A 16,404-nucleotide genomic window follows, 5' to 3' on the forward strand; every position below is an offset into this window, starting at 1 on the left:
GTGTACGACATGACATGAAAGATCATCGCCCCGCTCCTGCGAACGCCATTGCTCTTCGCCCTACAGGGCGTAGTCGCCTTCGTGCGCTTATCTCGAGGAAAGAAGGGGCGGCCGGTGGGGTGGAGCGGGGGGTATGAAGGTCACTTCGCTCGCTGCAGTGGCCGCGTTTGCGAAAGGAGCGCGCTGCTCGAACAAAAATAAGTAACAACTGTGACAATTAGTTCGCGCTCTTCCCCTGTATACCTGTCCGTTCCTTTCGTGCGCCCTGCTTTATGTATGAGCAATGCGCTTCAAGTGTCGAGCTGCGACGCATTAGTTCGTGCTCGTCCTGTCTGCGTTCTTTTCGTGCGTCTTTTTGGCTCGAGCGACGCGCTGGCAATTTCGAGCTGCTTTCCGTTCTTCGCGTTACATTCCAATTTATTGCTATCGCATTCATTGCTCCGCCGTTGCGGCGAAACTGTGACTTTTTTCATAAATTTAAATGGGCAAGCTACTATAGCCACTGTAGGAAACCGATTAGAATAAAAGTAGATATTTCTTACATTTATCGATAAAAAGTGACGTTGATTAGAAAGATGATGATAATAATGAATAATAAAATTATAGCGGTGTGTAATAAAAGCACCCATATTTTAACTAACTTAGCTTTTCTTTACATGGGAGCCATTTCAAGGACGACCTACAACATTATCTCACAGAAATATGAAAAATTTGTTAATCGAAAGCCCTCACAAGACGTCTGTGTCGTTCACAGTATGACACTGGTATTTCATGAATAATTATCTCAGCTCTGACGCAGTCGATCAAATTCTTCTTGGTTTCCAAAGTTCTCATCCGTCAGCTAACAACGCTTTCAAATTCCCAGAAAGTTCGGTCTCTCCCTGCGTCTTCATAGACTTATGTTTTTTTTTAAGTAGTTTGTGTGGATAGCTTTTTTTGTATCTTTATGAAGTCCATCTCACGTTGCATACTGACATTCGCGAGATGAACGTCGAAGAACAGGACGCCCAGTTAATGGAAATGGTTTCGCAATAATTACATGGCGTTCTACAATCCACTAAAGCTTTCTTGTAAGGTGATGATGAAGGCACCGACACTATGTGAAGGCGGCTGAACAGAAAAATTCGTCAAGAGTAACCTGCTCAGTATATTCATCTACCACTTCATCACATCCAGTTGTAAATACACGCAACGCACCGTTTTAATAAAGCACGAGTGTTGGGAAATTGAGAAGGAGAGGTATCCAGCAGTTTCTATATGATGTTTTTACAGAACGAAAGCAAAATTGATGTTAATGTGAGAAGCTCGCCGCTGCGGTGAACACTCTAAAAGGAAAGGTTTTCAATAATTAGGGGAACAAATGCAGCGATAATTTACTGAGTTACTCAAGCAGTTTTAGTTTTCCTAGCCGGCACCTCAGCGGGCACATCTCTACTGAAAGCTTATGGGTGTCGGGAACAAAGCATTGCGCAAGCCACTTGAAGTTTATTCGCAAGCTAATTTATCATTCGTTTTGTGAACCAAGCCATTATTGAATAGTGAAGTGCGAAGCAGTTTGTTTTTATATATGAAACAATGCGATTTGCATCACCCCAAGGTGCCATGTTTACCAACACTTACGGGAACGAGGCCGTCTCTTATTTTCTTCTCAATAAATCATTGACTATTAAGCTACATAAAAATATTTTCGTTAACGCACTTTTTCAAAGGAGGTAGATGTCAGCAATTCTTAGTATCCCGTCTGCTTTGCTAATATATTTGCGGATCTACTTTTTCCGCTCTCCAAGCGCCAGTGAACAACACTGGCGTCACTCAGATCACAGAGTACACAGGTGTTTTGAAAGACTTCAATATATTTATATGCACTGTATGCTGGTGTGATTTCGCAGGAATCCAGTGAAAAGAATACAGTCACTACGATGAAGTGGCCCGTCGCTTTAACAGCAGTACTATATTGATGGCGATGCAATTATCACACACGTTCGGTCGCCGAACCGCATGACGACGCCAGTTTCCGTAATTCCAGCAAGTTGTTCAGATTCTGCAATGAAATATTTTTGGCATGTAATACACGGTACATGTTCTCGCGTCAAGAGGCATTAGAAAGTAACAACGTGGCCAAAAAATAACGCTGAATTTAGGAATTAGCACTTTCACAGGACACCAACGCCTGCTTACGATTATCACTCAATAGAGACTAAGTTATCGTCATGGACGTTGACTCACGCATCTTTCCCGCCACTAGTAGTCGCCTTCGCCATCAGGACACAGGTCTCTGCTGTGCGCTGGTACTATAACACCACAAGTGTCAACGAAGTGGTCGATGCAGTTTTTTGGAACGCTGTCCTTTAGCTGCCTGACAACCCAGAGCGTGCATTCTGAAAATCGGTGACCAAAAAAGTGCTCAGCAGTCAAATATTCGTAGTCAAAAACTTGCAAACGCTTCGACAGTGATATAAGTGTCGCCTTTTTCGTTTCTTCATGTATGCCTTATGAAGAGCATCAGAAGCACTATCACCTTCAGGAATATTATTCTATTGAGTAATTTGATTGCTCCTTAAACACCAGAGCGTCACGCTTCTCCTCTATACTGTTCTTCAAGACGGTCAATCCATACGCTTGGATTAACTGTCAGACCGAAGTGCACATTAGAGTGAAATACGATGTCGTGCAAGTTAGTGCACTGTTTACATTGTTCGTTGCACTAAACGTTATAGGCGTAGGTAACTGAAAACCTCATAGGGTGTCTTATGCAATCGCCTAAGATGACCCGAATGCGAAAGCCACCTCTTTCTTCTAAGTCGATGTATTGGTCCTCGCCCGCCCCCTCCGAAAGCTTTCTGCGCTGAACGTGGTTCTGCAGTGCCTCCATGTTCGGAGCCATTGCATTATTTCTGCACCTCACCTCCTTTTGCACAAATTCCGTGATCGGCCCACCTTTGACCAAGCGACGATGTCACGTGATGACGTCAGCATGTGGCGTCACGTTATGTGACGTCATGATGACATCGCACACTTTTGCGATCTATGACGTCATCACCTGATGATGCTTTTTTGCATCACTCGTGTATACGTAGCTGCCGCCGACGGCCAATTTTCACATTTCATGAGGCATCTAAAACTGCAGCCTTAAAACTCCATCCACTAATTGGCCAATCCCTTGTTTTGGGTATGAGCCATAATGATGTCAAGGTTAAGAACTAAAAATAACTGATCATCGTTCTTTCTACCCTTTCAGCTTCTTTACGACAGTTTTCGACTGAATGCAGTTATAGTGAAGTGGTAGAGTGCACGCCTCCAACGCGGGGTACTGAATTCGAGTCCCAGTGTGGCCGGTCACCCGCGGCTCTTCTAATGGGATGAGGTACCCCGACCTGGTGCTCGGTAGTGTAGCAGTACTCATCTCCAGAGCTTCCTTCACCTTTCCACTTTCTTACTATAATGTATCTCCCCTCCGCCCGTGACGTTGTGACGTGCTCTCTTGCATGCGCTCAAGAAAGTAGACCCTTGTGAAACCACTATCTCTCTTTTTGAATGTTAACTTTTATGAAGTGAGCATCGGCGCACTTGAGTTCGTCTGTGTACGCTTTTTACAAAAGTCGCTGCGAATTCCTTCAGCCGTTACTCTTTTATAAAAGCTTAGCGTGCGAGTCGGATTCTGCAGTTTGCGCCGAGGATGTCGACGTCCTTCGTGTTGCTCTCAGCACAGGTGATGATGTCTTACACTGAAATTATCATGTTCGCCGTTGACCGGTACCAGTTCCACAGCAGCAGCACCACGGGTAATTAGCAAATGTCTTATGCGCGCTGGCTGCACACAGCGAACTCATATACGGTACTCTAAGCACACTCTTCTTCGCTGGAATACATACAATAGCTGAAAGGGCGGTTTAGTCGACACAGTGTTAAATCAGAACTTCGCTATACCACAGAAAGCAAGAACCATGAATTCGGTACCAGCAGTAGCCGACGCATGCGTGTTTCCGCAATACCCTTCGTTCCACATCGTCGATAGGTCAGAGGAGTTGGGAGGGGTTGGGTGTGCTAGGGTGCCTTGACGCCCGCTAGGGTGTGTGATACGCAGGGAGGGAACAGACGGTCGTTCCTTCAGTTTTCGCCTCGAACGCCTCCATTTCTCTTTTGTGCTGGAGCTTTGGGGCAATCTGAAATATGCTACCGGCTGAGCTAATCGTGTAAGACAGCAGCTTCCACCAGTTATGAGAGGGGGCAAAGTATCGCGTAATCTTTGACATATACTGCCATTTTTGCGGCTGGTAATCGTTACACCGTTATATATTAGACCACATGCACGGGCTTGCTGTCCTTCTAATTCCTTACGATGTCCGTGGTACTCCACATCGACAACAAGGCAGTTTTCATAGTCGGTGTAATATACGTTGACGTCCTTTGGAGTCGGATCTGAAAAATTTTAGGACAAATAGTATATACGTGTCAGGCCACGAATGTAATGCTTCCGCTTTAGAAAAAGCACATTCTCAGGGTTTTTTCTAGTATAATGACCCTTTAATCAAAAAACATATTCTTAAATCACGAAACTTGATTTAGAAATTGTCATGAATTCAAAAATATATTTATATGGTATACACACGTAAGTGCATACCTATAATTGTATACACGTATTAAAGACGATAGTCTTTCTTGGGGAACTTAAACGCAGAAATTTTGGTCTGTCTTTCTGTCTGTCTGTCTTTCTGTTTGTCGGCACGTCCCTCGATTCAGCCACTCGGCCAAAGTTGAACCACGTGCCCAAGGGCCAGCCGTCTTGAACTGGTACAGCTGTTCATACTTGTGAACGTTGTCGATCAAAAAGTAAATATCATGCATATCTGAGGTGCAACATCACTAGGTAAGTATTAGGTGGCGTGTTCCTTTAATAGAAAATGCATACATACGTAATTTTAAGGACCCTAGTTTCTTAAGCTGCGCTGAAAATGCATAAGAATGGAAGCTTGAGCGAGTTGGTATGCGTTCATCTTTGTTGAAACAGCGCTCACTAGACGACGACGAAGTAAAAAAATCACAGCATATTCACGGAGTGAATGATGATGAGTGGGCGAAGCTGCGGAGGTTCATCGGTAAACCGTGAATCTTCCGTGAATTCTGCCCAGTACATCATCACCGACGTGAGATCGGGCGCGTTTATACTAAAGGTTCGATGAGTTATGACGACTTGCAGCTCACTTTAATTTTACATGTACGCTGTGAATTTTCATTGTTTAGAAAACCATTGCTTTAGAAAACACCTTGCGTCTTTCGTTAAGCAGCTGGCGTCTTTTTCGTTTTGCTTTAGAAACATCTGGCGTTCTTTCGTTTTGTTTTTACAAAACATCTGGCGTCTTTCGTTGGTTTATTTCATCAATCAACGGCGTTTTGAACAAAATTTTTATTGTTTAATCACGCACAGGAGAAATCTCATCAGGCACTACCTTGGAGGTAAACAATGGCTGCTAATGGGAATGAGAGACAGAAGAAGTCGGCTTTTAGCTAACACTTACACTTCTACAGAGACAGAAGAATTCGGCTTTTAGTTAACGCGCACGCTGCGAATTTTTTATTGTTCAACAACGCACAGGAGAAATCTCCCACCGGCACCACCTTGGAGGTCAAAGGGTAAGACTTGTTACTCACTACTACGAGCACGACGAGGGACGAACGGGTGCCGCCTTAAGGAGCTTCGCCCCTAAAAAAGGCACAGGACAGGCGCTGCCTGTCCTGTGCCTTCTTTTACTTCGTCGTCGTCTAGTGAGCGCTGTTTCAACAAAGCTGAAGATGCGACTGCGCTGAAATTTGCCTTCCTCCGTGCCCTTCGCACGAGCTCATTGTTGTGTTTCGGTTTCCGTTCTGTATTGCACTGTACGAATGCCATGGGTTGGTGTTGAAAAACTTTAGTTTTGAGAAGGCCGAGAAGGTGAAAAAAAATATTTAAAAAATGAAAAAGCAGCGTTGTGGGCGGCCTTCAGGCTGCCGGTTGTGGGCGCCGCTCTGGCGTTCCTGTTTTACTCAGGCGACGTGTAAATAAAAGAGTGTGTGGAGAGTACTCATTGAGTGCGGACGTTTCTCTGCTTCAGCGCTTCGCGCCAAACCGCGTTTTCGGGCTGGCTGGCGTCCCCGCCGGTCGCGTTGGTCACCGCCGGTCTTCGCCTGCTGCTGCGCCGGGACTACCAGCACGCAACACAGCACTCATGTTTCCCGACGTATTGCCAGATGGCGTCCATATCTCACACAGCGACTCTTCTATCGTCTTTACACGACATTTGCAGCGAAGCACGCAGATACGCGGCCATTTTTTTACTACGGCAATTAGGTTAACAATGGTGTCTTTTCTTTGGTCAATATTCTTGCTTTTCACCCTCGGAATTCGCTGAAAAATTAGGCATAACTTAAAGTAAAGCACGATCACTACAAATTCAAACTTTCGCCAAAGCTTCACACATTTGATTTTCGTTTCATATATTTTATTTATTACACTTTAAGACCCCGCAGGTTCTAAAAGTGTAATAATAATAAATTATAAGGGGGCCATACATCAGGTTTCAAAACAGCACAGCGCAAGACAAAGTAAGTGTTAACATATTAAATCAAATAAATAGAACAAACAAAAGCAGCATATGGTAACACGAGGACAAGTTAACAGCACGCTATGGTTGGTGTACCTTGCCAGACCAAATGGCGGATTAATTGTTCGCGACTTTTTTCTCGATCGGAGCCCCAAGCTATGGTGTTAGGAAGAGTATTCCACAAGGTCATTGTGTGAGGGAAGGAGTTATTCATCGCCGATGTTCTACCACTAATTTGTGTGGTGGGACGTCTGTGGGCTAATCTTGAGGTGATTTCACAGCCGAGTTTCGTAGGGCCTCCCTTGCAAGCGACTGATATAGGAAGGAATGAAGCAGGCAAATATGAGCAATTGAGCGACGTGATTCGAAGTGCTGGCTGGTATGTGTTATAGTTATACTAATGTACGGTGACTTATGGGATGATATGACATCCTGCGTGGTTTCGTATTTCATTAGTAAGGTATGATAGTGATGGGTAGGATTACGCGTAATCGATTTTCAGTCGCATATCTGCTTGGTGTGCCAGCTTCTTGATGTCATCAAATACGGAACCAAGTGTACTCGATGCCTCAGAACAGGTTGTTTCAATATGTAACACCCATGATTGTTATGGCGTTAAATACACTCCTAGGTACTTGTAAGTTTCGGTGTAGCTGAGAGGGGACGAATTAATGTGGTATGCATAGTTTGTCATTTTGTTTATTCGCGAGAATGACATTATTTCGTATTTCGAGAAGTTCAACGGCCTGAACCATTGATTAGACCATGCAGCGATACTGCCTAATTATTTTGTAGAATAGCCACGTCATTTAAGATGTGAATAATACTATAAAGAACGCAGACAGCGGCGAAAAGTCTTGAGTTTTGAGCGTATGTTATCGGGTAGGCTTTGATGCACATTTAAAGCTACCCTGTACCTGGAAGAATGCCTGACGTTACTGTAGTTTTTCGAGATTTACTTTTTTGGCGCTGGTGAATTGAACTAGACTTTTCAAAAAGTGTTCCAAATAACATTTAGGCTTGACCGCTCCCAAAAGAAGAGAGCTTAATCAGAAAATTATTATGAGAAACCCGACCAGATACGTTTGAAAAGTCCGAAAATATTGCATCTATCTTAAGGAGCTCCTCCATATAATTTAGCAAATCGTGCGTAAGATTTGCCAGCTGAGTTCACAAGAACGTTGCTGCGTAATCCATGCTGCAGAGGGTAGAAAACGTTCATCAACTCGAGATGTGCCATTAAGGTAGATTATGATCATGTGTTCAAGCAGTTTCAATTGGATACTAGTTAGGGAATTCGTTGGGTAATTGGTGGCAAGTTCTTTATTTCATGCATTAAAATTGCGACAATTCTTGCTATTTTCCCATCGCTGGCCACTACCGAGTTTCGCAAGAAATAATTAACATTAGGCACATTATTTTTCTAGATTTGCTGTTTTTAGCAATTTTACCTTTAATGTCGCAGCCCGCTGATAAAGCTATTTCAATGTTGTCAATCAGTTTAGATACGCCATCCAGGCTTATCTAAACATCAGGCACAGCTGTGGGACAGAATTCCGCTATGGGTTGAAGGTTACACTCGGGATTGGCAGTGAAGACAGACCAACAGTAATTATTAAGAGATGTTGATCACTCGTAAGACTTGACTGGCTCATTAATTTCGTTTAGGATTTGAATTTGGTTTGATTGAGCCTTGGTTCAAATCATACTCCAGAAGTTCATGGAGCTAGTATGCAGAATTTTGAGTAAATCGGAAGAAAGGAAGCTAGCGTTGGCTCCATCTAATTCTTTGATGCTCTCTTACCGCACTTTTGATTGATTTCCATTCATGATGTGGCATTTCTATTCTTGACATGATGGTTTTTTGAAGCTCTCTTACTGCACTATTGATTGATTTCAATTCATACTGTCGGATTTACATAACATCATGCGCAAGCGTATTAATCTTTGCTGCTGCGTCGCTTCTTGATAGTGGAATAGGTTCCATCGCGCTTTTTTCGTGAGCATTCTTACCCTATTGAGAGTATAGCATTTAGTACTGGAAACAAGGGCAACGGGAAGTCATGAGCAACCATGCAGCTTGCTCGATCCCGCACCTGCCAAATTGCAAATGGTATACTGAGAGCGACAGTACGTGACAGTTCTTAGACATCTTTTACCTCTCGTCATTGCCTCGCACCAGAAGCACTGTGGGTGAGAGAGCAGCCCTAGTTGAACTTCTGTGACACCCATTTGTGTTAGTTACAAGAACACACATTTGTGTTAGTTACAGTGGCGAGAGATATCTGTTTAGTTCTTACCTTCCGGAAACGTGAATTGTACCAATCCAGGTTCGCTTCCTGGGTATGCGTAGAAAGCAACTTCCGTCCTGAAGGAAACGCAAGAGTCAGAATGACGAAAACTGGTGGTTCGGTGCGGTACTCGAATCGAATAGGGCTCATTCGAAATGCCGAATATGCTTAATGGCCGATGTGAAAACCTCGAAGGAACAAAAGTATGGAACCGCCAGCCGTGGCTTTTCTTGATTATTTCATTGAATCACTGAAGCATTTCATGAAGCCTCTTTTGCATTACAAAATTGTAACCTTAGCGCCTTGTTTATTCACACTTCCGCGTTCACGCATTATCTCATTGTCAAACCTAGAGAAAAATTTGCCTCCGTGCTGCAACCTTCCATATGCCTTTATGTTTTTCTCTCGTTTACTACAACCACTCCTCTTTTAATGAATTTGGCTTCGAGGGTTTTATTAACTAAATAAAAAATAAATAAATAAAGTACCAAGATACATGCAGCTCAAGCTTTTCCAGGACCACCGACGCTATATTGATCACCGCATGGTAGCTTTTTCATAGAACTCGAGTATCACCGAAGCAACAGTGTCATCAATCTGTCATCAGCTGCGCATTAAATTAAATACTCCTGAAAAAGTGTCGCCTTGAATACTGCAGTCACTGTTGTATTTAAGCCTACTACAGTTGCATATTATCTCGAACGCTCTAGTCCCTACTGTATGCGAACTCGCTCTAGTTTTCTTTATTGTGTTATTTTTTGTCCGTTGAACGTTATCAAGGTAAGCTAGCGCTGAATAATTGTTTGACGTTTTAGGTATTAACTGAAAATGGTTGCCTTAGTACTAGGAAACTATTCGAATATAATTCCATCCTTATCCGTATTCGATTAGGTGGCATTACTATTCACTATTCGATTGGTACTCGCTTAAGGTCGAAAAGAAATCATTACTCGAACAACCCTAGACATAATTGTTCGATCGTAACACTGGCGATGAAATAGAGCTGTGAGAGAATCCTTCTGGGTTGGGTCTTTGAATATACCTTGGTAAATTCTCATGCAAATTTCAGCATCACACCTATACTCTATCCGGCATTATATGCCGGATAGAGTATAGGTATTGCCTACGCGAGAAAACTGGCAAATATTATTTGCTACTTTTTTGTCACATTGTAGACATTGTCGTGAAAATATTCCGCAAGAAATTTTTTGAGTGAAGACTGAAGTTTTCCGTCTGGTAACATTCAACTGTGCTCGGTACAGTAAGGACCCCTAACACTGAAGCTAAGCAGCCAACATAGCCAAACTAGGTCGATGGCTGTAAATATCCCTTCTATTTATTTTTCTCCCACTGAACCGTTTCGCCGAAATGCTGAATCAAAATGGAATAGAGGAAAGCGTGGTGTACGTTTTCGTGTGCATTAGATACGGCTCTGCGCTGCAACCTTACTAATTAGAAGGTTTCGTCACCTCCTTTTTAAATGGAGCATTGTGACAGGCTACGATAATAACAATGACATTGTAGGCACTAGTATATATGACAATGTTGCCAACCATAGGGTAATTACTCTACATGTGGGGCATTTTCGGAATTTTTTGGGGCATCGTGGGGTTGCAGGGTGGTAATATGCGTTTCTTATCAAATGTAGGGTAATTTCCATTTTTCGCTCTTTATAGATCAGAGAAACATGTATACGATCGACGCGACATCTCCGAAGGTGACGCTACTAAAGATATCCGAAAACTAAATGCTTCTGTGAATAACACAGAAAATATTCTAATTTTTATGTCTCCAGCATAAGGCCGAAACCTCCAGCATAGGACAAAGACTAATGCGTCGCGTAATCCTGCGCTGGCATTATTTTTTCCCATGAATAGCTTCTTTTTCTTGTGCTCTCCTTTTCGCTCGTGGCGTGGAGGGGCTTTTAAACTTTGCGTCGGCGGCCCGCTCCAGTTATTAGGAGCAAAGCCTTAGATTTTTCTTCAACCGCGAAAATTGGCCATCGGCATCTTCAAGATCTCGCGATACCTGACGATAATTCGCGAGAGATGGCATCGGTGTGAATGGGAGTGGTACGAAAAGCCATCATCATGCGAGGACGTCAATCTATGACGTCATTATGAGATCACAAATCGCCCATATTTGTGACATCGTCATGAACAATTTGTCTGCCCGTCTCCTGTGTTTCATATTTTTTAGTCTATCTTTCAACCTAATTTTCAAACCTCTGAAGGCACCGCCGACTTCAGTGTCACCACAGGTCAGCATGTCGTACTGTGAAATATAGCATGTGATTTATTATTATTACACAAGGTTATTTTAGGAGTATGGTAAAATGTAGGGTGAACAATTGTGTGAGGTACAGTCGGGTAATTTTGATCGCGACGTAGGATATTCCCCACAAATTGCTTGGCAACATTGGTATGTGAACCGAGCTCACGGGACCAGTAAATGTTATAAAAGTGTGTCACGCCGCTAGTAATAGAAATAGCAATGCTTTTTTCAGCATCAAGGCGAGCATGGGGGTGTTATGCGTGAGAAAATTTGCGAGGTGGGCAAATTTGGTTTAGGCGAGGGGTCGGGGAAAGATGTTGAGAAGCACCCTCGTAGGTTTTCATTGGTCGCGCCATAAACTATTTCGATTTCTTTCGCTGTTGCGTGGTGGTTTTGTTGCCGTAGGGGTGTATACTCACGCAGGAGTTTGACGTAAGCCAAGTGTGTGAAGGAAAGACGCTATCCTCCATGCACAAAAAGAAAGACAGACCGCTTACCCTTGTGACGGGAAGAACCAGACGTACGTTGTGTCATAAGTCTCCGGGTTAAACTCCGTTCGTTTCGCGTAGAGGCACTCGAAAATTGTGTCGTTGTCTGCGTCACTTATAGATACCAGATCATCGAACGCTGAGAACACCTGGAGAATGTTAGAATACATGATTGCATCAACATCGTCCAGCAAGTAACAGTGAAATTGGCACTGTATAGCAAGTCCTTCCATTTCATTGTCCTAAAAAGGGATGAATGATTTAGAATCAAGCTTTCTCACTGGGGAGGGGCTATTTAAAACGGATATAGTAAATTATTCCAATTGCGTATTACTTCACAAATGCACCGAAGCAAGGGGTGGTCTACGTTCATGTCGAAATATTTGAGACACAAGGTATCATTTTCTCCACTAGTGTGCATTTCACCATTTCGCTTGCCTCTTAGGGGCGAAGCACCTTACGGTCTCGGCGTATCGGCGTACATCGTGCATCGTCGTCTGCTGTCGGGACGGTCCATTTGCTTGGGCGCAAGAGAGGGCGCGACCGCCTCAGCGCTCGCCATGTAGCCAGAGAGAGCGAACGGCGCGCCTTGGCTATGGAAACGCTCTTTCTGCGATGAACGCTGAACTACCAGCTCGCAAGGAGCGAGAACGCGCTCTCGCCCGCGAGGAACAACGCCGACGCAGGCAGCGTCTGCTAGCGAGTTTCTTGGTTGAAAAAACCGACTGCTCGTGCTGGACAACCGTTCACCGGCCACCGCGTATATAGAGGCACTGGATTTTGACCTGCAGTGCAGTGCCGGTGGGAAAATTCTGTTGTGCGAGTTGAACAATAAAGATTAGAAGCGTGCAGGTTAACTAAAAGCGCACTGCGGGTCTCTTCTGTCTCTCATTGCCCATTAGCAGTGATTTTGCTGTGGGAAACAACGGCGCACACTGCATGCTCGGCCCCTCCACAGGTTTTACGTTAGTGGAGCTAACACACCCCTCTCTACATGCTTCGCCTCTACCAAAATTTTTATACTACTATGTCTTTCAGCGTCCCCTGCGGGCGTATATATGTCTTCACATAGTTTTTGTACAAATTTATTCCCTATGACAATCTCAGCCGTTTTTTCGCATACGATGCTTCGACTGTGTAACTTAATTCTATGGACTTCACGACAGACATATACTGTGCAATAGGAAGTGAACTTTCAAGACTACATTCTAAATTTTTAATTTTGGGCATTGGGTGCATGAGAGCACCATTTTTCCCGTTAGTGTAATGGTTTACACTAGACGGGCATATCTGCTTACTTTATTTATTTACTGATGATCCCAGCTGTACGTAAGAACACCATTTTTCGGCGTCCTTATGTTTCCCAGCGTAGGCTGTTTTAAGATCACAACAGTCGATTTTGATGGCGTAGTTGCCACTGCCGTAGCCGACGTCTCTGCCGCCGCCGCCATCGGTGTCCTTCGCAGCTACCGCGAACAACGAGAAATACACAATCCAGAGTTCGAGCGAGTGGAACGAGCGGACACTCTGCGTGGAGGCCGAGTATTTTACCACTGATCCGGACAGGTGCTTCAAACATCTTCGCGAGACGACCCTATACAGTCGTCGTGCCGGGCGAGAAGTCGTGTTAAAAGATGTGATATGGCGTGGCAGAAGAGTATAAAATTACACCAGGCGTCCCGCAATGTGAATTGCGTACCGAGTGGATGGTTAAAAGTTTCTCACCCTTTACGATGGGCCCATCCGTTATTCCTCATCACGATTATGATCAGCCACAGCATCAATAAAGTGTGGTGCTACGTACGTGCGCGTAATGCCTTAAAGACCCGCAGTGGGTATCTTGCTACTTCGCAAATATGATGACAATGCATACAGAGGCGCCAATGGGCGAGAAAACAACGTGAAGCCGCTGCCGCAGAACGTGTATCCGCACCCGATAGCTTTGCTGGCTTCCGTCTTCGCAGTACTGGAACGGCACTTAATTTTCTTAGCCGCAGCGAGGGGACCAGCACTAAGCAGTCCAAACTTAGCCGCACACCAAAAATCGAATCGCTGACTTTTCCACTCCAGGAGCCAAGTGCCAACAGTGCCACTTGTACGCTCCTCTGAAGCCCAATGGCACTGTGTGAGTGGGTTGAAATGCATGGTACTTGAAGAAAAGCGCACAAGACGGGACCCAAGAAAAAAAAAAGACACATATACAACGCTGTATTTGCAACTGAGTTTATTGGAAGAAACAGTTACTTTTTTAAGCCGGGTAAAAAGCATGTTTCCATGCTCGTTGTCAAAAAGCAACGCTGGTAAGAACGTAAAAAGCATAAAAATGTTGCCTCATATACCCCCGTTTGACTAAATCCGGCGTTAGCCCTCATTGAGCAAACCTATATCTTCCCTATACAAGCTAAAGTGGTTGCTTGGGCGAGTTGGCACGACATGTTGGAGGGAAACCGCGCGAAAGACAAAAGACCAGGCCGAGAAGGACACAAAGAGCAGCGCTGACTTACAACAAAAGCTTTATTCGTCAACCCACGCATTATATAGCTGCGCAGTCGAAAACGAAAAGAAGAAACAAAGCATGACAAGTCGAAGATAAAAAACTAACAGAAACGTCACCAAAAAGCAAGCTCATTGCGCGTGCAGTCATTCAGATAGAAAAACAACCTCCTTTTCTGACAAACTGAAGATCTGCTCACGCATGCGTCACCCAGCCTAGCTATTTCCAAGGCCTCTAGTATTTCACGTGTAAGTTGGTCCCGATGACGCTTCACAACCACACATAGATGAAACTCAGGAATGCACCCGCAATCTCGGCAATGAATGCCCAGGTGGCCAGACACCGCCGAGGAAACGCTGTATGCGCGTTCTTCGAGACGCTCATTAGGACACCGGCCTTGGCCTATGTATCGTGTACCATAGGTGTCGGGCCGTCAACCCTGGAGCTAGAAAAACCCGCGCCTGCCCGACTAAGCATCGGACCAAGTTTGTTCGTTGCGTGCAAGTCATGGTGTATTCCCTACCATTGTCTATTATAATAGCAGTATAATACGGTTAAAAGGCTACAAATGACGTCCTTATAATTCCCTTGGCTTCAATGTCTGTAGTTTTTCCTTCCGTTTGTGTCTAACAAAAAAACTAGCCCTTAAATGCCCACTTCATTGTCAGTTCGTGGCGAGGGTATCATTCCGGCAGACTTGAAACTTTCAGATAATATAAAAGGGTTTATTGGTCAGCTGCCAGCTCGTAAAACTTTCTAGTGCTACGTGACACCAGCTGGAAAAAAAAGACCATGCCAACGAGTGGCGTTGACTAACACTCCCAGGTTTACATGGACAGAAATACCCGATGAAGTAGACGGGTGGACGCCCGCCGCTCTAGTTCAATTGGTACAGAATCGGACATGTTATGCGAAGGTAGCAGGTTGCATCCCTGCCGGCGGCTAGTTGTCTTTTCGTCCACTTTAATTTCTTCACATTTATATTATAATAGGTGCAATACAGTACAAAGACTACGAATATTCTCCCCTATACCTTCCTTGGGTTCCTGGTCTGTTTTCACTGAGATAGTGTCTAACAGAGCTACAAGTGTAACAGGTCACGGATGCCAGGAGGTCAGCGGTGGTTCATGAAGCAGTTAGACAAAAGATTGGATATGCGCGAAGTGTTATGCTAACACCTTCTTTACTATCCACAGTGTTTGCAGCATGATGAAATAAAGGCATGCCGCTTTTAAGCATTAAGTGAGAGTGCAGCTTGTTGCATACAGTCAAAGTGCATCATGCAGGTGATAAACACGTCTTTTTATTCTTGCACCGTACCTTTTTAACGTCGAACTCTTCCCGCGGATACTTGAGTGGTCCTCCCGGTGCGCCGAGCTTGCTTACGACGAATGCGGGCGGCAGCACAAGAGAGACCAAAGCGAATGCCACGACACCTTGCATCGTGTGCTCTCTAAGCCAGGGATTGCCATGGCTCCTTCTGGAACGATGCTTTTATCCTGTTCAATGAACTTACATTTTGGAGATAAAATAGCAAACTTAATTTCGCATTTGTTGGCCTACGTGATTTATGGGCCAAGCGTTTACTTACGTGTACTAGATTATATTGATAGCACGACCATCAAAAAAACAACATCCGTCACACGAGTGACACTTGCTGTATATAAACAACTAGACTTTTATACTTCTTAACATTTTAGTACGTTGTTTCATTCCTGTCACAGACGGTCGAGTGGTGGCTAGCTATAGAACGCATTACTAGACAGAGCCTAGCGTGACACTGATACGGAGCATTGTCTGCCGCCATATGACCTCGCTCTGATTCCGTGAACTCTGAAGCCTGCTTTCATGCGTACATCACGACGGCGAAATAACAGCGTATTCGTTTTTACATTCGGTCGAATAAAAAACATCCCCGCATACCAAAGTGAATAGGTGTATTCGGCGCTATTTTACATGCAAATAGCTGTTTGATTTTCTTCTAGAGAGACAACGCTCATTTTAGAAAATAAGCCAAGAGTCCTTTTGTGCGAACAGCTATTAACAGGCTCCGTCAACGCTTTGTCAGACGATCCACCTGGACATCACGGCCTCGATGCCGCAGCCAACTCGTTTTGACCAATTTCGCGTGACCCTACCATACGGTTCGTGTTAGGGACCTTACAAAAATGATTCTGCCATATGATCTGACACAGCGTGCTAGCGGCCTACGTTGTGTTTTTTCACAGCGCTGTCACTTATTAGACCGTGCAAACCATCTTTTCGGACAAATGTCCTTT

At 44.3% G+C, this 16,404-nt stretch overlaps 1 protein-coding gene and 1 long non-coding RNA gene across 3 annotated transcripts in view; both read right to left on the reverse strand.

Moving 5' to 3' along the window:
• The window catches only part of LOC119397419 (uncharacterized), a 157,792-nt gene extending 142,192 nt beyond the window's left edge, over nt 1-15,600 (reverse strand). For both annotated transcript variants that reach the window (XM_049416855.1, XM_049416854.1), the window contains exon 1: nt 15,446-15,600. In XM_049416855.1, coding sequence (XP_049272812.1) covers nt 15,446-15,568 — 123 coding nt within the window. In that variant the 5' untranslated portion in view covers nt 15,569-15,600. The remainder of the gene's footprint in view (nt 1-15,445) is intronic.
• LOC119395992 (uncharacterized) lies at nt 1,884-11,746 on the reverse strand. Its single transcript, XR_007416552.1, has 5 exons — nt 11,641-11,746; nt 8,879-8,946; nt 4,339-4,419; nt 2,227-2,378; nt 1,884-2,041 (listed from the first exon to the last, which is right to left on the reverse strand). It is a non-coding gene; the product is annotated as an uncharacterized LOC119395992 (long non-coding RNA).
• Nucleotides 15,601-16,404: the final 804 nt, after the last annotated feature.

Source organism: Rhipicephalus sanguineus, chromosome 6 (assembly GCF_013339695.2).
Source record: "Rhipicephalus sanguineus isolate Rsan-2018 chromosome 6, BIME_Rsan_1.4, whole genome shotgun sequence".
NCBI classification, from domain to species: Eukaryota; Metazoa; Arthropoda; class Arachnida; order Ixodida; family Ixodidae; genus Rhipicephalus; species Rhipicephalus sanguineus.